Raw genomic sequence first — 23,671 nt, 5'->3', positions numbered from 1 at the left:
TACTGGCTGACATTGAATTGCTACTCACGCATTTCCCCTCTCCATACTGCCCCCTGTACTGGCTGACATTGAATTGCTACTCACGCATTTCCCCCTCCATACTGCCCCCTGTACTGGCTGACATTGAATTACCGCCCATGCGTTAAAAGGGGGCAATACCGCCCTCCTGACGGATGACCTTACCCCCCCTCCATACTGCCCCCTGTACTGGCTGACATTGAATTACCGCCCATGCGTTAAAAGGGGGCAATACCGCCCTCCTGACGGGATGACCTTACATCGCCGCACCTGCACTGCACCCCGTCGACACTGCCCTCTGGACTAGCTGACAGCGAACTGCCTCTCCTGCCTTTCTCCCAGCTTGACTGTCCCGACACCAGTACATTGCCCGATGCTGGCTGCCAATGAATTGCCATGCCTCCCTCGACGCTGCCCTCTGGCCGGGCAGACAGCGAATTGCAGTGGCCGTACATGTGGTGATACTGCCCCCTAGCTTGGCTGAGTCCTTCTGGAGGACCACGCGACGACCACCTCCAATGGAAGAAAGCGGGGCGGAGACCAAGAGGAATCACCTGACCGGCGTGAAGTTATTATTTATTTTTATAATTTCTTCACATTCCACCAACTCCCTTCACATCTTCGCTCGACGCCATTTCGACTCCCGGAGTGGGGGGGGGTGTGTGAGGTGAAAAAGCTAAGAATAATTCCCGGCCTTTAGCTGGTGAACGAAAGTGTGGGATTTGGTCGGAGGCCTCGACTGTTAGGATGTTCCAGGGGCTGGCGGAGGGGCGACTGCTACGGGCTTCGAGCTGAAGAAACGCCGCGGCCTGATTGCGGCCCACCTCCAGAAGGCTATTTCTCACTTCTTTTTCCTTCTGTGAACCCAGCCATGCCCTTCTTCGCCGTTAACCCCTTCGACCAGGATGTCGGTAAGTTATTTGTGAGGGACTTTGTGTTTTATTTTAACAACACTCCCCACGCTTTCGGCTTTTAAAACACACACACACACACACAGAGTTATGTAGGTGACACATCACTTCTAAATGACATGATTATATCAGCTTCTGGGGTAGCCAAGGGGTCTACGGGAAGCGGGAAATGTTGCCCGGGGAATGATGCAGCATCCAAGGCAGCCGTTCGGCCCCTCCTCCCCTGAGCCCCCTATTTTTTTAAGCCCCCCCACTGCAACTTCCTCATCTTCCCCACCCCCAAAGGATTTGTCTGGGTTTTTTTTTTAAGAATTACTGGTGAATTTACATCCTTTCAGCCACTTGTTGCGTCAGAAAATGTTCCCTAATTTTCAAGAATTGTGATTTTTTTTTTGTTTTTTAAAACAAAACTTGATTTCTTTATCTTTCGTTTTCTGGTAACTGGTCCTTCTGTCACTCAAAGCTGCTTCTCATTTGCTCCGCTGAAATTTTTTGAGCAACTTTTGTAAGCTCTCATCTTAGTCTGTCAAATAAGAGTAGTTAGAGGCGTAGAGATGTACAGCAGAGAAACACACCCATAGAAGAACTTATACACACACAAGGTGATAGAGGTTTGGAACCCTCTTCCCCAAATGGTAATTAATGCTAGATCAGTTGTTAAAAATTACCTGTGTTAGATGTAAAGTTTGTTAAGCAGTGGTATTAAGTGATATGGGCCTACGTTGGTACATGGAGATAGGTCACAGATCAGTTATGACCTCATTGAAATTGGAGCAGACTTGAGGGGCTGAACGGCCGACTTGTATTCCTGTGTTCCAAAATGCAGCAGATGCTCAAGATGGACTATAAATAGAAAGTGCTGGAGAAACTCAGTAGGTCTTTACTTTTATTTTTCATCTTGTCTCCCTCTGCTGTTGGGACAAGATGAGAATACTGCAGTGTGTGAAGTAGGAGGAATCCATTCAGACTCATGAGCTTTCTTCGCTGTACATTTTAAGATCATGGTTGAACTGATCTTAATCTGAGCTCCACTTACCTGTGTGTCATTTCTGCCACTACCCCTCCTCAAAACTCTCAAATTTCCTGTGGTTTTAAAAATCTATCCTGGTCTCAAATGTGTTCCACAATAGCATCCACACTGGTCAAGAATTACCAAGATGAATGACTGTCTGAGAGGAAACCTTGTTGGATTATAAGCTTTTTTTTGTGATTTTTTAACATTGTCCTCTGAGAGGAGACTTTCCTCCTTGCCTCACCTTTTTTTCAGTGGTCCCTTTGTCTGATACTGTGTCCCCCAATTCTAGATTTCCTTCATGAGGAGAAACCAGACCATCGTCTGGAGCTAGGACTTGAACCTGACTGCATATCGTTTTTAGATGGCATGTATTTGCTAGCTTGCAATAATTGTATTTTCTTTTTTCCTTTTGCCTTGGATTTTGATGCTCTAAGTTCAAAAGGAACTATGCTAGTATGCTAAGTCACACATTTATCCAACCTGTATAGATTTCTCAGGACACGTAGTTAGGGCCTTTAAAATGGGAAATATGTATGAAAGCTGACAAGATCTGAAACTTCTTATTACGGAAGGATTACTTAATGTGTAAAAAGTACATCAAGCACCGCCACGCCCTAAGGACCTTGGAGCAGTGAGTACATGCTTCAGATGGAATTTCTTGTCTTGTAAGATTTAGTCTTTGGAATTCTCTACCTCAGACAGCAGTGAAAGCTGGGTTGTTGAATGTAATCAAGGTTGTAGTTGGATTTTTCATTGAGTCATAGAGTTTGGGGGTTGTGTTGCAGGCAAAAGTGTAGAGCTCTTGTGGTAGTGTCGCAACTTCTGAACCAAGAGGCCAAGGTTCAAGTCCCATCTACTCCAGAGGTGTATAATAACATCACTGAATAGCTTGAATAGAAAATATCTGCAGGCAGAAAAGTGGAGTTGAAGCCACAAACAGGTGTGATCATTGAATGGTGTACCAGTCTTGAGGGTCTGAATGACCTAGGTCTCCTAATTCATATTCTTCTCCACATCTCTTCATTGAAAGTCTTCATCCCTTGTACCAATATCTGTCTGCATATGTTTGCTACAAATGTATATTTAGTCATGTTTGCAAGTATGTCATTTCTAGTAAAACCACAGTTAGACACTGCATTGTTCCTGTGTTAGAGTCAGAGAGATGTACAGCACGGAAACAGACCCTTCAATCTAACTCATCCATACTGACCAGATATCCTAAATAAATCCAGCCCCACTTGCTAGCATTTGGGCCGTATCCTTCTAAATCCTTCCCATTCATATACTCATCCAGATGCGTTTTAAATGTTGTAATTGTACCAGCCTCCACCACTACTTCAGGCAGCTCATACCATTACACACACCATTCTCTGCATGAAAAGGTTGCCCCTGAGGTCCCTTTTTGAAATCTTTCCCCTCTCTCCTTAAACCTATTCTCATTTTGGAACCCGCCCCCCAGAAAAGACCTTGGCTATTCACCCTTTCCATGATTATATAAACCTCTATAAGGTCACTCCTCAGCCTCCGATGCTCCAGGGAAAAAAGCCCCAGTCTATTCAGCCTCTCCCTATAGCTCAAAGCCTCCAACCCTGGCAACATCATTGTAAATCTTTTCTGAACCCTTTCAAGTTTCACGACACCTTCCTATAGTAGGGAGACCAGAATTGCACACAGTATTCCAAAAGTGGCCTGTCCAATGTACTATACAGCTGCAACATGATTTCCTTTATTAAACACTGAAATGGCATTAGTAGACTTATGCAGAACCTCAGAGTTTGCCATCCTGACAGGAGTTAGGTCCCGAAATGGATGCAGTACGCCAGGGCCCAATCAATGAGTCTTAACTTAATTCTTCCTTTCCTTGTTGTTCTCTTTCGCTATAAAGTCACCTAGTGCCATTAAACATAAATGTGTGTGCTCCCTTTGCAGACAAGCATAACCTTTTTTAAAAAAATCCTAAATTCTAACTCAAATGAAATGTAAAATCAAGTAATACAGTTGATGTCTAGTATACCCTCAAATTCTTGTGTGGGAATGTAAATAAGATCATGAGAAATAGGAATAGGTGGCAATCATTTGGCCTGCCTAGGCAACTTCGTTAGTAAAATCGTGACTGATCAGATGCAAGTGGCTTTTAACAGCAAGTTTTTGGGGCTTGGATTAAATTTTCTTAGACTACGGTAGAGGCGGGTGCAATCGTAGATTTTGAAAGGGAATTTGATAAACAGACATGATGTGTTGTAATCATTCTATGAAAATGTGCTATCAGACTGCATTTGGCAATTGTAACCAGAAATCTAACGATGATGAGAGAGGGAGAGAGATGAGATTTGGGGAGCTAAGGTCTCAGGCATGACAGACCATCTTGGAGCAGTGAAATTCCAGGATAGGTAAGAGGCCAGGATGAGAAAAGTGGTGTTATCTGAGAATTGTTGAGCATTCACAGATTTTTAAATTGCATGTAGATGAATCAGGAGTCTGAGCACAGAAGTAGAGGGTGAACAGGACTTGGTGTGGGATAAGAGTGATATGATTATTGGAGCTGAAGGTTATAAATGTTGGAAAGTGGGAATTACCTAAAGTGGGCAATATTTTTGTTAACTTGTCCTTAATCTCTTTAAATTAACATATGCTCCCTCTGCTTCTTTCTGATTGTGACATTTTGTTAAGGCACTGTCTCATAAATATGTTGCAAGCTCCCTGTTGACACGGACACAAATTATCTTGAGATATTGCTCTGTCAAATGCTTGACTGCTAATTATGTTCATAAGAGTTTTAAAATGAATACTATAGACTGTGTTTAAGGAACAGGAGTAATCCTGTGTGGATCTGCAAGAAGACCATCCTCTGCCTTTTCCCAGTGCTCATAAGTTAATTCCATCTACTCCAGAGGTGTGTAGTATTCTATTAGAAAAATAACTTTAAATTTAAAAAAGATTAAATTCTTATGGAATTGTACTCCAGCGTGTTAGTAGCTTCAGGGGAGATAATAAATCAGCAACACAGACAGAAATTCTCACAGCCGTGCAGGATTGTTGTTGTTCCTTAAATACAGCCTTTTTTAAAATTTATATAGTTCAGAATTTGAATTGATTTGAGAGTGCGGCCCACAGGAGCCTGGGCCAGCTTTCATCAAAAAGCTGCATGCTGTCTGGTAGCCATCACTGTATAACAGTCTACTTTGGGAACCTTGGCTGGTCTTGTCAACCCATTTCTACATTACATGCTGCAGGTGGATGCAGGTCCTGAATTGAACAACATTGAGCTCCTGTACTTGCATATCTGTGCACATGCTTTAACAGTTTCTTCTTGGCATGAATATTTTATTTTCCGATGGTGTCGAGCACAGGGATGGCATTGGCCAATTTCTGTGGCTGTGTCGTGTACGCCATCAGACGCTCGAGAATTTGTGGGCCTCGTTTGACACAATGCTCTGTTTTGTGTGCCTCAAAAACTTGCTTCAAAACATTCCTAGAATTGACTGCATTGGGAGACATTGCTCCCTGAGGAGATAAACATAGCAGGCTTATTGGAGATCCTATTCAGTCCATGGAAAGACACAGTGTTAACAAATAGAACTTATATAATTTTTATTTTCCCTGGAAGATATGCTTCTCCTTCATTTTGAACCAATGATAATGGTCTGATTGAAGTTGGGAGCCAGCCATTTGGGAGGTTACAGACTCTGTCTTTGCAGAATTCTGAAAGTGCCCCTTGAGCAAGGGCTGGGTTGGATTGCTGCCCTCAATCAATTTCCAGTCTGGTGAGCAACATCGACATAAAGTTGTTACAACATAAAGAAACTATACTATTGAGCAGTTTCTGTTTCCAATTCAAAATTCCTGTTCACTGGGCTTTTGAAGATGTCACGTAAGGCATGTCTGTAGCACTGTAGGCAGCATGGACTTGAGACAACAAATTTTACCTTTTTTAAAATGTCTGAAAACATTCTCTGCATTTGTATATTTAAATACACTGCATGCCACCAGATTGAAGCTTTGCACTTCTGTCACACCTTTGGCTGTGCTGAGTCAGCATTGGAGTGTGAATTAACTCTGAAACATTAGTAGCATTCTATACGGGTCCTCCCTGAAGTATTGCTTGCAACAAAAGTGTTTGATTTTTAATTAGAGAAAATGACATGAAAAGTGATCAACCAACTTAAAATCAGAAAAATACAGCCTAACGTACTGTTACTTGGTGTGAGGATTGGGAACGGTTATGTAGATAACTTTTATATAACCTTTTGTTTATTTTGAATATAATCATGCACAAAAGTTAATTGTGGAGGAAATAATGAAAATTTGACAGTTACTTATTGGAATTTTAATTGAGGGATTCATATGCGTGTATGTATGTGAATGAAGTTTTTAAAAACTATTTTGTCATAGAGAGCTGCTTTCACGTAGAGCGAGCGAGAGAGACAACCAAAGGTTGTTTAACATGATGGTCGTCATGCCTAGGTGAGGGGGAAGAATTTGAGAAGGAGAGTTCTTGTAAGCTTGACCAGTGCAAAAATTGAATCCACTGTGTTGGCATCACTGCACTACAATCAACTGACTAGCTAACTGATCCCCAGAGAACTTTAATATTCATTTTTAAAATATGTATCTTTTGTGGTTATAAAATAAGTACCATATATCAATGTCACAAACTGTAAGCTAAGATTATAGCCCCTAAACTCATGTCCACCAGGTATTTGTTATGAAAGGGAGTAGAGAAGCTATCTTTGCCTCCTTTGAATCTTCATTGCAGGCCGGTTTCTGAGATATTGTGCTGAAATGGTTCTGTTACTTAGCCAGACTGCAGCTGTGTGCTTTGCTCACATTTTCTTAGACATGTGAACTGGGGTTTACAGATCGAGAAGAGCTAGAAGGCTGATCTTAGTACACAACAGTACAACACAAAAACAGGTCCTTTGGCCCAACATGTCTGTATAGACAATGATGCCATTTTAAACTAATCCCATCTGTCTACATGTGGCATATGTATCCCTCTATTTCCTGCCTGTTTGTCTGTCTATTTCATTGCCTCTTAAACATTGCTATTGTTTCTGCTTCATGGATAGGGTGAACATGTAGGTTTGCTCACTGAGCTGGAATGTTCATTTTCACCATACTAGGTAACATCTTCAGTGAGCCTCCTGACAAAGCACTGCTGATGATTCCTGCTTTCTATGTACATGTTTGGGTTTGTTTGGTTTGGTGATGTCATTTCCTGTTCTTTTTCTCAGGGAGTGGTAAATCGTGTCCAAGTCTACGTGTTTGTTGATGGCATTCTGACCGGACCTCTCTGCTTCCAGGAATTCTCGTACATGTCTCTGTTTGGCTTGTCCTCCGACGGATGTGTTGTCCCACTCGAAGTAGTGTCCTTCCTCATCCGCATATAATGATACTAGTGAAAGAAGGTCATGTCTTTTTGTGGCTAGTTGATATTCATGTGTCCTGGTGGCTGGTTTTCTGCCTGTTTGTCTAATGTAGTGTTTGTTACAGTCCTTGCATGGTATTTTGTAAATGACATTAGTTTTGATTGTTGTCTGTATAAGAATCTTTCAAATTCATTAGCTGTTGTTTTAGTGTGTTGGTGGGTTTGTGGGCTACCATGATGCCGTGGGGTCTGAGTAGTCTGGCAGCCTTTTCCGAGATGCCTTTGATGTAGGGGAGAGTGGCTAGGGTTTCTGAGACTACTCATACTCCTTGGCATCATGGTAGCCCACAAACCCACCAACACACTAAAACAGCAGCTAATGAATTTGAAAGACCCTGTACAGACAACAAGCAAAACTAATGTAATTTACAAAATATCGTGCAAGAACTGTAACAAACATTGGGCAAAAAAGCAGAAAACTAGCCACCAGGATATTAGCCACAAAAGGACATGACCCCCTCTCACTAGTATCCTCACATATGGAGGAGGTAAGATACCACTTTGACTGGGACAACACATCCATCCTAGGACAAGCCAAACAGAGAGACACAGGAGAATCCCTAGAAGCATGACATTCCAACTGGAACTCTATCAACAAACACATGGACTTGGACCCGATTTACCACCCCTGAGAAAAAAACAGGAAATGACATCACCACAAGAAACAACATCGCCAACCCAAACATATAAATAGAAAGCAGGAATCATCAGCAATGCTTCGTCTGGAGGCTTACTGATGATACTTAGTATGGTGATGAAATGTTTGAAAATGAACCTTCCAGCTTACCGAGCAAACCTACATCCAGAACCTCAACCCGAGCTACAAATCCTCTCAAAACTCTCCAGAGGGTGAACAGCCAGGGTCTTTTCCCCACAGTGGTGGGGAAGTGGGGTTTGTCAAAAACTAGAGGGCGTAAGTGTTTAAGGTGAGAGGGGAAAGTTTAACAAGGACTTGAAGGCAACCTTTTCACACAGATGATGGTGTGTGTATCTGGAACAGGCTGCCAGAGGAAGTGCTGGAGGAGGGTACCATTACAACATTTAAAAGGCATCTGGGTGGATACATGAGTAGGAAGGGTTTATTAGGGATATGGACCAAATGTTGGCAAATGGGTCTAAATTAAACATAAGATATCTGGTCAGCATGGACAAGTTGGACCGAAGGTTCTGTTTCCATGCTGTGTGCCTGTGTGACTCTACCTCCCCTGGTGATGTGTTCCAGACATCTACCACCTGTGTATTTTTTGATTTTAAAAAAAAGTTTGCTTTGCACATATCCTTTAAATGTTCCCCCTCTTCTCTTAAGTCTATGCCCCCTAATATTTGATGTTGTTACCCTGGGACAAAGTCTCCAATTATCCACCCTCTCCATACCTCTCATACCTTTTATATACTTCTGTCAGGATGCTACTCAGCCTTTGATGCTCTAATGAAAACAATCCAAGTTTGTCCAACTAAACTTGTGTCAAATACACTCCAATCCAGACAGCATCCTGATAGACCTCTTCTGCACCCTCTCCAAAGCCTCCACATCCTTACCATGGAATGGCGATTAGAACTATACCCAGTACTTGAAATGTGGCCTTACTAAAGTTCTATACAGCTGCAACTTGAGTTGCCAACTTTTATACTCTGCCCTGACCAATGAAGATGAGCACACCATACGCTTTTTTTGAAACCACTTTATCCCATGTGTTGCCACTTTGAGGGAGCTATGAACTTGCACTCCAAGACACCTCTGTATATCAATGCTCCAAGGGTCCTGCCATTTACTGTGTAATTTCCTCTGCCATTTGACTTCCCAAAATTCATCACCTCACACTTGTCTAGATTAATCTCCATCTGGCATTTCTCTGCCCAACTTTCTAATTGATCTATATCCCGCTGTATCCTTTGACAACCTTCCTCACTGTCCACAACTCACCAATTTTCATGTTGTTTTGCTCATCAGATTTCCTACATTTTCATCCAAATCATTTATATTACAAATAGTAGAGGTTATCAACTTTGATCCTTGTGGAACACCACTGGTCACAGTCCCTCCGGTCCTAAAAAGACCCCTTGCAACTACTCTCTCTATCTTCCACGATCAAACCAATTTTTTATTCTACTTATCAACTCATTGTGGATCCCACATGATTTAATCTTCTGGACCAACCTGCCACGAGGGCCTTAGTAAAGTGCATGTAGACATCATCCACTGCCTATTCTCATCAATCATCATCATCATTCCTCAAACAACTAAATCAAATTTATGAGACAACACCTGACTACCCCATGTCTAACAAGTCTGTTATTTTCCAAATGGGAGAAAATCTTGTAACAAAGAATTTTCTGCAACAATTTCCCTGTCACTAATATAAGGCCTATGGCCGATAATTTCCTGGGTTATCCCTGTTGCCCAACTTAAAGGAACAACACTAGCCATTCTCCAGTCTTCTGGGGCCTCACCTGTGGTTAATACAAAGATCCCTGTCAAGGCCAGAGCAATGTCCACCATTGCCTCCCTCAGATCTCATCAGGGCCTGAGGACTTACTGACTTCGTATTTTTCAAGTAATCGGACACTGCTGCCTCCTTAGTATCAGCGTAGAATCATGGAATCCCTACAGTTTGGAAACAGGTCATTTGGCCCAACAAGTCCACACCAACTCTCTGAAAAGTATCCCAACCAGACTTATTCCCCTAATCTCTTGCTCTACATTTCCCATGACCAATCCACCTAACCGACACATTCCTGAACACTATGGGCAATTTAGCATGGCCAATCCACCTAACCTGCCCATCTTTGGACCATGGGAGGAAACCCACGCAGACATGGGGAGAATGTACAAACCTAGCACAGTCGCCCAAGGCTGGAATCAAAGCTAGGATCCTGGTGCTGAGAGGCAGCAGTGCTAACCGCTGGGCTGCCATGCCCTACAATATCATACCCTTCCCTAATCTTGCCCATGGTCCATGTCCTACTCCTTGGTGAATCAGATGTGAAGTACAAATAAGGACCTCGCTCACATCCTCTCGCTCCATGCATAAATTCACCCTTTTAATACAGGCATAAAATGCCTTGGATTCTTCTTCTTCCTACTTGCCAAGGACATTTCATGGTCACTTTCAGCCATCCTGATTACTTGTTTAAGTTCTTTCCTGCTTCCTTTGTATTCCTCAAGGGCCTTGTCTGATTTGAGTTTTCTAAACCTTTTTTTTTCTCTTCGAGCTGTTCTCATCCAAGGTCTACAGGGTTCCCAAATGTTGCTATCTTTATCTTTTACCCTCACTCTGACGAACTGGCCTTTAATAGATTCCCACATGACAGATGTGGAGTTACCCTCAAACAGCTGCCCTAAATCTAATTTCTCCAATCCATGCTTAATACTGTTTTAATTAGACCCCTGTCCCAATTTACACTTTCACCCGAGGACCAGTCTTTGTCTTTTTCTTATCCATAACTATCTTAAAACTTAGGGAGTTATGATCACTGTTCCCAAAATGCACTCTCACTGAAATGTCACTCACCAAACCCAATACAAGGTCTAGTATAGCCCCTTTCCTTCTTGGAATCTCAACATATTGTTTCATGAAGCCCTCCTGGATGCTCGTAACAAATTCTGCCCCATAAACCTCTGTCACCAAAGGAGTCCAGGTCAATATTGGATTAGTTGAAGTCAACCCTATTGTTTACATGTCTGTTCCTCTCCTGCTATTGGGACTACAGTATAACCTCATCATAGTGATTGCGCCCTTCCAATTCCACCCATATGGCCTTGCTGGATGAGCCCTCGAAGGCATCCTGTCTTAGTGCAACTTTGTCATTCTCTTCATTCAATAATGCAAATCCCCAATCCCTTTTAAACCCTCTATTATGCTTGAAACATCTAATCCTGGAACATTCATTTAGCAGTCCTGCCTTTATGTCAAGCAGGTTTCCATAATGGCTCCAAAATTGTAGTACCATGTATTAATTAAGGCTCTAAGCTCATCTTCCTTACCCATTATAGAGTCACAGAGCACAGAAACAGACCCTTCGGTCCAATTCGTCCATGCCGACTAGGTATCCTAACCTAATCTAGTCCCATTTGCCAGCACTTGGCCCATATCCCTCTAAATCCTTCCTATTCATATACCCATCCAGATGCCTTTTAAATATTGTAATTGTATCAGCTTCCTCCACTTCCTCTGGCAGCTCAATTCATACACTCACCACCCTCTCTGTGTGGAAAAAGTTGCCCTTGGGTCTCTTTTATATCTTTGCCCTCTCACCCTAAACCTATTCCCTCTAGTTCTGGACTCTCCCACCACAGGCAAAAAACTTTGTATATTTATCCTATCCATGCCCCTCAAAATTTTGTAAACCTCTATAAGGTCACCCTCAGCCTCTGATGCTCCAGGGAAAACAGCCTCAGCCTATCGCTCAAATCCTCCAACCCTGGAAATATTCTTGAAAGGGTTCAGAAAAGATTTACAAGTTTCACAACATCCTTCTGATAAGAAGGAGACCAGAACTGCATGCAGTATTCCAACAGTGGCCTAACAAATGTCCTGTACAGCTGCAACATGACCTCCCAACTCTTGTACTCAATACTCTGACCAATAAAGGAAAGCATACTATCCTATCTATCTGTGACTCTTTCAAGGAACTATGAACCTGCATTAAAATAAATGTACTTCAGACAGCCTGTCCCACCAACTGAACCTTAACCTTCTCTGCATTCACTCTACACACTGACCTATTGCTATGGTTCCCACATCCCTGCCAGACAATTTAAATATTCTCAAGTGGCACTAGCAAACCTCCTTGCAGTGTTATGGGTGCCCCTCTGGTTTGAGTGTAACCCTTCCTACTTGTACAAGTCCCTCCTGCCCCGGAGGAGATCTCATTGATCCAGTATCTGAAGCGCTACCTCCTATGTGAGCTCTTTGCCACTAAATCAATTGTATTATCTTCCCATTTCTGACCTCACTTGCATGGAGTAATCCTGAGATTACAACTCTCGAGGTCCTTTTCTTCACATTTCTACCTAATTCCCTTTGCAGGACCTTGTCTCTCTTCCTGCCTATATTATTAATACCAATATGGATCACAACCCTCTGGCTGCTCACCTTCCCCTATCAGAAAGTCCTATGCCTGTTTAGAGACTTCCTTGACCCTGTTGACAGGGAGGCAACACACCGTCCTGGAGTCTTGCTTGCAGCCACAGAAACCGCTAACTGAGTCCTGACTATAGAACTACCTTTCACTTCTGCTCACCCGCACTTCAACCTTACCTGCTGTACAACATGCTGCCACTGATCTGGCTGCTGCTGTTGCTTTCCTTAGAGGCCACACCCTCCCAATAGTATCAAAAGCAATGTATCTGTTTGAGCGGGGATAGCCACAGGGGAATCTCATATTGCCTGCCCCTCCTGTGGTCACTCATCAATCTAGTTGAACCTTTGGTGCAACCACATTCCTGAGACTTGTATCTGTGAAGCTTCCTGCCTCCTATATACTTCTCACTGAGTCCAATTGATCCATGTGAGGAGCTGTGGTGGACACTTCCTGCAGACATAGTTGTCAAGGACATTTTGACTCTTTCCTGGCCTCCCACATCTCAGGAGGAGCACACTATAACTGTCATAGTAAAAGAAAAGGAAAAACCTTGCTCTCATGTACCTTAGAGCTCGCACCCCCTCTAGGGCTTGCTTCCCTTTATATGCTGCCAGTAGGAGGGAAAAGCTTCTCCTAGAATCCTCCTCAGTCATTTCTCATTACTGGCCTTTATTGGATGCTCTTCATCCTGTTGAGCACTGGGTTCTGCATCATCCCATTCTCAGTTGTGGTGAATGAGCTAATTTCTCCCAGAATCCACCTCTGTCACTTCTCACTATTACCCTCTGTTCAACTCAACGTGGTGGCATCTCACTTGATTCTAACCTATTGTAGCAACATGCACTTTTGCAGACACATTGTCATTTGGAGCTACAGAAAGTGATTGTAGAGATTTCATAGAAACATAGGAACTGGAGTAGACCATTCAGCCCCTCGAGCCTACTCTGCCATTCAGTAAATTGATCTGTGACTTAATTCCATATGCCTGCCTTGCCCATGTCCCTTAATACCCTTGCTTAATAAAAAATTATCTATCTCAGATTTAAATTTAACAGTTTAAGTTAGCATTGATCACCATCTGATGAAGCAAGTTCCAAAAATCTATTGTTCTTTACATTTAGAAGTGCTTTCTAACATTTCTCCTGAATGGCCTGGCCCTAATTTCTGGACTGTGCCCTCTGATTCTAGAATCTTCAACTAGTGGGAATAGTTTACCACTGTCTTACCCTGTTTAATATCCTGAAAACCTCAATTAGATCACCCCTTAACCTTCTAGAGAATAAAGAGCTCATTTGTCTAATCTGTCCTCATAATCTAACACTGAAGTCCAGGTATTATGTTTGTAAACCTGCATTGTTGTCCCTCCAAGGCCAAAACATCCTTCCTAAGGTGTGGTGACTGCTCACAGTGCTCTAAGTAGGGGTCTAATTAGGGTTTTCTATAACTATAGCAAATCATCTGAATTCCTATCCCTCAGCCTTTAGGTATGAAGGTCAGCATTCAATTAGCTGCCTTGACTATTTTCTGCATCTGTTTATGGCATTTTAACCAGCTATGCACCTGAACCTCCAAATCCTGTTGGGCATCCACTTTTCCATTTAACTTGGTGCCTTTTTTTGAATTAAAAAACCCTGATCTAACAATTTTCAGTCTAATGGATAACCTCACACTTGCTTAAGGTAAAGTCACTCTGCCGCAGCTTTGCCCATTCACCGAAGCTATCAATTTCCTGTTGTAATTTTATGCTGTTGTCAACACTGTCTGTAGTGCTATCCAATATTGCTTCATCACCAAATTTGGATATTTGACTTTTTACTCCATTATCCAAGTTGTTAATGAACATTGTGAATATTTAAGACTCTCAACACAGATCCTTGTGGGGCACCACTGGTCACATCCTGCTAATTTGAGCACTAACCCATTATTCCAATTCTGTATCCTGCCATTTAACTGATTTTTTAATTATATCAATTTTCCCTCAGTTCCATAAGTTTCCACCTTAGCTAGCAGTCTCTGTGAGACTTTATCAAAAGCCTTCTGAAAATCCAGATAAACAATATCCATCGACTTATCTCTGTCCATCACTTTTGTCACCTCTTCAAAAGAAAGTCTGTCAGATATGATCTACCCTTCACCAATCCACGCTGACTCTCTCTCATTAACTGAAATTTTCAAGGTGATCAGTTACCCTATCCCTAATTGACTCCAATAATTTCCCAGAACAGATATTAGGTTAACTGGTCTGTAATTCTCTAGTTTCCCTCTGTCACCCTTCTTAGAGTAGAGTGACGTGTAAATTTCCAGTCCAGAGGTACAGCTCCTGAATCCAGCCCATCACAAGGCTGACATGAATCTCTCCAGCTTTTATCATCTATAATTGATGCCTGTGCAAAGAATTTTGAAGTTGATCCACAAGCTGTTTGAACAAGGAAAGTGTGTTCATAATGCAGCCATCCGAACTTAGGGGGCATGAACTCAGAAGCTTCTGGTCCAATGGTGGGAATACCATATTGTACCATAAGACTGCTGTCATAAAGTTGAAACCTTGTTTAAATGATTCAAAAAGTCCTGCAAAGCGTAAAGCCTTGGAATAATTTTGAACTGTTGGCTGTTTCAGAGTGGGGATTTGAGAGCATGGAGAAATAGGATTTTTAAAAAAAAAAACGAACACTCGTGGATGGTATTGAATTCCCACTGAATATTATTTTGTCTTGAAGAATCAGACTAATTTTGATTTTAAAAAAAAAAATAAGTTCTGTAAAGTGAGAACCAGGACCCAGTGATCAGTTGGCTCACTAATGGGACAGGTTTTCAAACTGCATGTTTCACAGCCTATAAATTGTATCAAACTGGCCTTGTGAACTATGTTTCGGGCATAAGCCCTTCTTCAGGCTGGGCTTATGCCCGAAGCGTCGATTCTCCTGTTCCTTGGATGCTGCCTGACCTGCTGCGCTTTTCCAGCAACACATTTTCAGCTCTGATCTCCAGCATCTGCAGTTCTCACTTTCTCCTTGTGAACTATGTGTCAAATTCTTTCATCTTGTTTATTTCCTGTCTGCCTGCACTCCTCTTGATTTGGAGATGCCGGTGTTGGACTGGGGTGTACAAAGTTAAAAATCACAACACCAGGTTATAGTCCAACAGGTTTAATTGGAAGCACTAGCTTTTGGAGTGTCGCTCCTTCATCAGGTGATCTGGTATTGTGTGATTTTTAACTTTGCACTCTTCTTAGTTTCGACAGCTAATTCCCTTTGAATTGGGGAACTGCCTTTCAGAATTAAGCTTGACTCGTTGATATGTGTGTGTTTAGGTGTCTATCCCAGCAAATCGAGCAATTCATCATTAGACCATCAAATATAGTTCTGAATTTGTGCTTGTGTTGCTATCTGTAGGAGAAGATAATAGCCCGACGTATTAAGATCACAGTTTGAAGAAGTTTGTATTTTGTGCTGATTCAGACTGCGCCACTCAACAGAAAGCTTTTGCTTTAAGACTTGTGACTAATGGGGCAGTGTCAGTACAGAAGTGAATTGAGCAGCGTATTGGTGAGCAGCTTTTCTTTGGGATGAAGAAAGTATCGAACTATGTCTGCCAGGGTATTGACAATGGAACTATTGTTCCTTATACAGCGGAGTATATAGGCCATAGTTACCAGACTTGCTAATGTCACTTTATATTTTAATGTGGTCAACATTAAGACTTCTCAATGGTTGATCCAACTGAATGGCTTGCTAGGCCTTTCCAGGGGACAGTTAAGAGCTAATCCCTTGTTGCTGGTGTGGAGTCACATGCAGACCAGACCAGACCAGACAAGGGTGGTAGTTTCCCTGATCTGAAGAGTAGCAGTGAGCTAGCTGAGTATTTATGATAGTTGACAGTGGTTACACGGTCATCAGAAATTGATCGATTAAATTCAAATAACACCACCTGCCATGGTGGGATTCAAAAATAGGTTTCAGCGTTAATGGTCAGTGACAATACAGCTAGACCACCAAATCCGATAACCACTTGTAATGGTTCCAGAATGCAGCTCTCCACCCTGTTCTCCAGGGCAGCTGGATTGAGCAAAGATGATGATTATTGTGAAGATGTATATTTAAAGTTAGTAATATTTCATTATATCAATTTATCACTGACTAAACCATTGATAACAATGCAATATTTTTGTTGCAAAATGAATTTTTTTAAAACAAGTTTTGTATTTATGTACTGTAGTATCATTCACAACCCCTAGATACTGCAAGGTGCTTTAGATTTAATAAGATTTGTTTTCATTAAAATAGTTGGCTCCATTGGAACATAGACCTGGGTATTCTTGTACACCAGTCAATGAAGGTACAGCAGATAGTGAAGAAGGCTAATAGCATGCTGGCCTTCATAATAAGAGGGATCGCGTATAGAAGCAAAGAGGTTCTTCTGCAGCTGTACAGGGCCCTGGTGAGACCACACCTGGAGTATTGTGTGCAGTTCTGGTCTCCAAATTTGAGGAAAGACATTCTGGCTATTGAGGGAGTGCAGCGTAGGTTCACGAGGTCAATTCCTGGAATGGCAGGACTACCTTACGCTGAAAGACTGGAGCGACTGGGCTTGTATACCCTTGAATTTAGAAAATTGAGAGGGGATCTGATTGAGACATATAAGATTATTAAAGGATTGGACACTCTGGAGGCAGGAAACATGTTTCCGCTGATGGGTGAGTGCCGAACCAGAGGACACAGCTTAAAAATACGGGGTAGACCATTTAGGACAGAGATGAGGAGAAACTTCTTCACCCAGAGAGTGGTGGCTGTGTGGAATGCTCTGCCCCAGAGGGCAGTGGAGGCCCAGTCTCTGGATTCATTTAAGAAAGAGTTGGATAGAGGTCTCAAGGATAGTGGAATCAAGGATTATGGAGATAAGGCAGGAACAGGATACTGATTAAGGATTATCAGCCATGATCATCTTAAATGGTGGTGCAGGCTCAAAGGGCAGAATGGCTTACTCCTGCACCTACTATCTGTCTATCTTCCTCGCTTAGAATTAGAGACTTATTGCTGACCCAATATTTTTGTTGGACCCCTTATTCTGAGATTATGTCCTCTGGACTTAGACACTGCCACAAGAGGAAGTAACCTTCTTGCATCCACCCTGTCAAGCTCTTGGAGAATGTTCCACCTTTCAATAAGGTCGCCCCTCATTCTTGTCTATGCCAGCTTGCACAGGCCCAACGTACTCAACTTCTTTTCGTGCAAATCTGGTCTCCTTCTTATCGGAAGGATGTTGTGAAACTTGAAAGGGTTCAGAAAAGATTTACAAGGATATTGTCAGAGTTGGAGAATTTGAGCTATAGGGAGAGACTGAACAGGCTGGTGCTGTTTTCCCTGGAGTGTTGGAGGCTGAGGGGTGACCTTATAGAGGTTTGTAAAATCATTGGGGGCTTGGAGACGGTAAATAGACAAAGTCTCTTCCCTGGGGTGGGGAAGTCCAGAACTAGAGGGCATGGGTTTAGGGTGAGAGGGGAAAGATATAAAAGAAGAGACCTAAGGGGCAACTTTTTCACACAAAGGGTGGTACGTGTATGGAATGAGCTGCCAAAGGAAGTGGTAGAGGCTGGTACAATTGCAACATTTAAAAGGCATCTGGATGGGTATATGAATAGGAAGGGTTTGGACGGATGTCAGTCGGGTGCTGGCAGGTGGGACTAGATTGGATTGGGATATCTGGTTGGCATGGACGTGTTGGACTGAAGGGTCTGTTTCTGTGCTGTACGTCTCTGACTCTAAACAGTCCATCCATATCTGGTATCAGCTGAGTGAATCTTCTCAGAGTGCCTTGAATGCTATTTATACATTTGCTTAGATAAGGTGACCAAAACTATTCATGGTATTTTAGCTGTGGTCTGACAAGTGGCTTGTAAAATTTTAGCAAAATCTTTATATACCCTTCTCTTGAAATAAAGGCCAGCATTCCATTGTCCTTGGCCAAACTATCTTCATCAATGACCTTCCCACCATCACGAGGTCAGAAACAGGAATGTGCAATCATCAACAAATAATGTTCAGCACCATTTGTGACGACTCAGATACTGAAGCAGTCCATGTTTAAATACAAGAACTGCACAATATCCAGGCTGACAAATAGCGAGTAACATTCATGCTATGCAAATGTGAGGCAATTACCAACTTTAATAAGGGACAATCTAACCACTGCTCCTTAACATTCAGTGGTGTACCTTTATGACTCTCTTACTATTAACATCCAGGGGTTATCATTGGCCAGAAACCCAACTGCTCTCTCTCTATTCATTGGCATCACTTCCAACAAGCTTCAGCCTCTCCACCACTGTCCTGTAGAAACAGTGTGTATTAGCTACAAGATTCACTGCAGAAATTAATTCAAGATCCTTAGACAGCACTTCCAAACTCATGGCCACTTTGTCTAGAAGGCAAAGGCTGACGGTGGACCATCTAGAGGTTTATATAATGATGGGGGGGGCATAGAAAGGGATAATAGCCAGGATCTTTTCCCCATGTTAGGAGAGGGTATCGGTTTAAACTGAGAGGGGAAAAATTTAAAAGGGAAGTAAGGGGCAACATTTTTACAGAGGGTGATAAGTGTATGGATTGAGCTGCAGAGGGAAGTGTTGGAGCCTGGTAAAATAGCGACATTTAAAAGGCATCTGAATGGATTAATGAATAGGAAGGATTTCGAGGGCTATCAGCCAAATGCGAGTAAATGGGACTAGGTCAATTTAGGATATCTGGTTAGCATGGACGAATTGGACCGACAGATCTTTTTTCATGCTGTACATCTCTTTGACTCAATGACAAGAACAGCAGATACAAGGGAACACCATGACCTGCAAGTTTCCATCGAAGTCACTCACCATCCTGAACTTGGAAATATGATGCCATTCTTTTACTATTACTGTGTCAAAGTCCTGGAATTCCCTTCCTAAGCACATTGTGCGTCTACTCCAGCACACAGATTGCAGCATTTCAAGACGGCAGCTCACCACCACCATCTCAATAGTAATGAGGGCTGGGTAATACATTCTGGCAGCCAGCAACACCCATGTCTCATGAGTGAATTAAAAAAAATTGTTTTCCTATAACCTGCTGAATGAGAACGCTGACTTTGTGACTCATCGATAAGGAATCCTGAATATCTCTTTTCCGTAGCTTTTTTACAGTTTTTCTCCATTTCATAGAGTCATAGATATGTACAGCATGGAAACAGACCCTTCAGTCCAACCTGTCCATGCCGACCAGATTTCCCAACCCTATCTAGTCCCACCTGCCACCACCCGGCCCATATCCCTCCAAATCCTTCGTATTCATATACCCATCCAGGTGACTGATAACTGATGTAAACTGATATTTATCTCCTTTATTCTTCCTGCCAAAGTATGTAATCTTACATTTCCCACATTATATTCCATATGCCAAGCTTTTGCCCCTCACATAGCTTGTCTATAGCCTACCTATTTTTGTCAACTGCAGGTTTGTCTACAGTATATTCACTTTCCCCATCCAAATTGCTAGTATATATTATAAATGAATGTCGTAAATAATTACGACACCAGTACTGATCACTGTGCATACACGGTCCATCAAGCTTCATGGCTGAACTAGTGGGCTCTTGGGCAAAGGCCACAGCCACACCCTAGCTCCTGTACCCCAGTCGCATGTGTGCATGTGATCTGTTCTGAAGGAATGCCTCAGGTCAATGTCATGAGGGAATGCCTGATGGCTGTATTAGTTAGGAGTTAATTGGATTTGAGTTGGTTGTATAACACAGGGAATTAATAATCAGTGGGTTGAGAGTTTGGCTAACCGAAGGAAAACTCTCAATAAAACTGTATGCACTTGAATTCTGTTTAAATACAGCTATCTTTTAGTTTTAGCAACAGCATGGTGGATTCTTTCTGGTGAAGTTTGCCACTAAATCCAACCAGGAATCTGAAAGAAATTTCTTTCCTTGATGATATAAATATGGAGTTCGGTATGTCAAGAATGGTTGAGGCAAATAGCAAAGATGCATTGAAGGGGAAACTGGAATACAGGGAAACCTCGATTATCCAAACAAGATGGGCGGGCACTATTTTGTTTGGATAATCGATTTTATTCGGTTAATCTGGGGCTCGGAGTTTTTAAAGTTTGCTCCCCATTCCCGCGCTCTCCTCGCTGTTTTGACAGGTTCCACCTCTGTCCTGTACAGGACAATGTTGGTCAGATTATCTGGCGGGGGGGGGTTAGGGTACACCCCTCTGCAGAACTCCAAGGAAAGTGCAGGGAGAGAGAGGATGGGAGGTCAGTCATTTGGAGACTCTGCCTGTTTAATCACCGTAAACAAAAGACATGATCACTGTTGGAAATACTTCTTTGATGTAATGTTTCTATCGGGACTTTGAGATCTCCGAATCCGATTTTCGGTTCATTGGTATTCGGATAATCAAGGTTCTTCTAAAATCCTGTCTGGTGGAAGGGTCAGAATTATACAGATGAATGAAGAATGAGAGAATTTAAGTGAACTGTAAAACCAACCAAGACCTGTTGGACAGAATGACCTTTTTCTGTTCTGTAAATAGTGGGTAAAATCAAAGAGTCTTTTCCTCTGAGTTTGAACAGCACTACCAGTTAGTACAGTGGGAGCAATGCTGAAATTTGTCTTTGCCTCTGCAGCAAGGAAATGATGCAGTTTCAACACTCTTGCTAGCACAAGATGTAATCATCACTTGCCCCACTCAACCCCATGCCCCATTTTTAAAAAAATGTACAGCCCTGTAAAAGAATGATGAGAATGAAATATGTGGTGTGACAGTTCTGGAGACAAAGCAGTAAATGGGTATTTAATGGGTTGTTATCTGTAATGAGCTGAGTAAGGGATTAAGCATGTTTTAAGGGACATGTTGTCTAACAGACTCCATATGGTGATATGTGAAAATCCTTCAGGAATGTTAGTTGGTGATTTTAAATGGTCTGAGTCACTGCTTACATTTTCCTGACTTCTTCCAAAACCTCTACGTGCTGAGCAATAATTTGCTGACTGACAAATATGTTTATTTGTTTAAATTAAGTGCAAAACTGGACAGTATTTGTTTCAGGCAAAATCCAGGATCAGCGCTTTGAATAGCACTTCAGGATCTTGTCAGGCTTCAATTGAGTTGGCATGTCATGGTGAATGAGCTGGGAAGCATGTGAGGCAAGCTTTTGGAGTTATTGTTTATCTACATTATTCTCAGATTGAAATGCAGACATTTGGAGTCCAGATGTGCTTAGTTCATGTGAGCAAGATTGATGTTGTTACTGACTAAATTAAGAAAGCCTTAACTATGTTCACATGTCTTGTATCATTTAAGTGCACATAGGAATAGTGTATATTCCAAAAAAGACCATGTCAGCTCCAGTGTCTGGTTCTAGCAGTATGATAACAGGCCTTGGTTTTTCTAAGTTTATGGTCACAAGTGATATGCTGTGAGGTTAACTTGGATGCTTTACCCACTTTTGTCGCTCCAATTCCCAGATGTGATTAGCAAAGTTGATCTTCTCCACTGCATTTCATATCATCTAGCTCTGTCCAATGCTCCTTGTTTTTAAAAAAAAAGGATAAAATTATGCCATTTAGCCTCTGAATTATGTTGCACTGTTCAAATTAAGTTATGGAGAATCTGTACCTCAACTCCATTTGCCAGAACTTCCATCTATATCCCTTGATGCCCTCGCCCAACCAAAATCAATCAATCTCGACCTTGATGTGATCAGATTAAAAACCGTTTTGGAGCCTGCAAGTATCACATTTCATTTAGAACATCGTTTGTTTGAAAATAATGGAGGTAGTTTCCAAGGTTTTCTTGAGTGAAAAAAGAGATTTTACTATCCAGTAACCCTGAAACAACAAAAATAAAATTACAACAACATATGCAGGTAGCAAGTTTTAAAAGGGAGAATGTCTGGTACAATCGAGGAAAGTAACAGTTATGCAGTTGAACAGTCCTTCGAGATTTTGTGGCACAAAGCTTACAGCCTGATATCACATCCCTTTAGTAGTTGACTTTGTATCCTCAGCAGCAGTAGGATCTGTAACTATCTTTGAATTCCCTAATGCTGCTTTGCTTTTGTGCCAGGTTGTATTTTCCAAGATGATGAGAGAAACAAACTGCGAGAGAGAGATCCAGTTCTTGTCACAAACTAATTTTTATTTCGCTATGCTCTGTTGCTCAAATGCAGCTGTTGAATTATAGTTCAGTGAACGTTCTGGAGTCCAGCTCTTTCCAAGCTGACTTACTGGCAGGCGAGTCTTTCATCTCTTTAAAATATAAAATTACATACATGTGTGAATTAACTAGAAAATGTTGTTTATTTCACAGACATCCCAAATCTTGACACAATTTGTGGTCAGGTGATCACTACAGCCATTTTACATCTTTGATTCTTCCTTTTATAAAACAGTTTTTAGTCCTTGAAAGGTCTTGGTTAGAGCAATCAATAGTTATCTTTCTTAATGAGGAAAGGCCATTCAATAGTAGAGTCATAGAGATTTACAGCACTGAAACAGATTCTTCAGTCCAAGATGTCTGTGCTGACCAGATATCCTAAATAAATCTAGTCCCATTTGCCAGCATTTGGCTCATATCCCTCTAAACCCTTTCTATTCATATACCTATCCAGACGCCTTTTAAATGTAATTGTCCCAGCCACCATTACTTCTTCTGACAACTCATTCCATACAAACACCACTATCTGTGTGCAAATGTTGCCCCTTAGGCCCCTTTCAAATCTTTCCCCTCTCACCTTGAACCTATGCCCTCTAGTTTCGGACTACCCTACGCTGAGGAAAAGACCTTGGCTCACCCTATAGCTCAAACTCTCCAACCATAGCAAATGTTTTCTGAACCCTCTCAAGTTTAACAATCCGATGATAGAAGTTAAAATTATCATAACGTACCATTATCATAACGTGTACTAATTGTTTTTAGAAAAAGGAACAAATTGGCTCATGTAGCCTCTAAAGTCTGTTGCTGTGTTCAAATTAGGCCTTGAAACTTGCAATTGACCCTCCTATATTTATATTAGATTACAGTGTGGAAACAGGCCCTTCGGCCCAACAAGTCCACACCGACCCGCCGAAGCGAAACCCACCCATACCCCTACATTTACCCCTTACCTAACACTACAGGCAATTTAGTATGGCCAATTAACCTGACCCTGCACATCTTTGGATGGTGGGAGGAAA

General features: G+C 42.0%; 1 protein-coding gene across 3 annotated transcripts in view; it reads left to right on the top strand.

The window, feature by feature from the left end:
- Positions 1 to 525: 525 nt before the first annotated feature.
- The window catches only part of stam2 (signal transducing adaptor molecule (SH3 domain and ITAM motif) 2), a 108,997-nt gene continuing 85,851 nt past the window's right edge, over positions 526 to 23,671 (top strand). For all 3 annotated transcript variants that reach the window (XR_006312201.1, XM_043694254.1, XM_043694253.1), the window contains exon 1: positions 526 to 929. Coding sequence is in view for 2 of the 3 variants with exons in the window: in XM_043694254.1 (XP_043550189.1) it covers positions 890 to 929 (40 nt within the window). In the remaining variant the exon portion in view is untranslated. The remainder of the gene's footprint in view (positions 930 to 23,671) is intronic.

Source organism: Chiloscyllium plagiosum, chromosome 7 (assembly GCF_004010195.1).
Source record: "Chiloscyllium plagiosum isolate BGI_BamShark_2017 chromosome 7, ASM401019v2, whole genome shotgun sequence".
Lineage (NCBI taxonomy): Eukaryota > Metazoa > Chordata > Chondrichthyes > Orectolobiformes > Hemiscylliidae > Chiloscyllium > Chiloscyllium plagiosum.
This window is presented reverse-complemented; position numbering and strand designations above follow the sequence as displayed.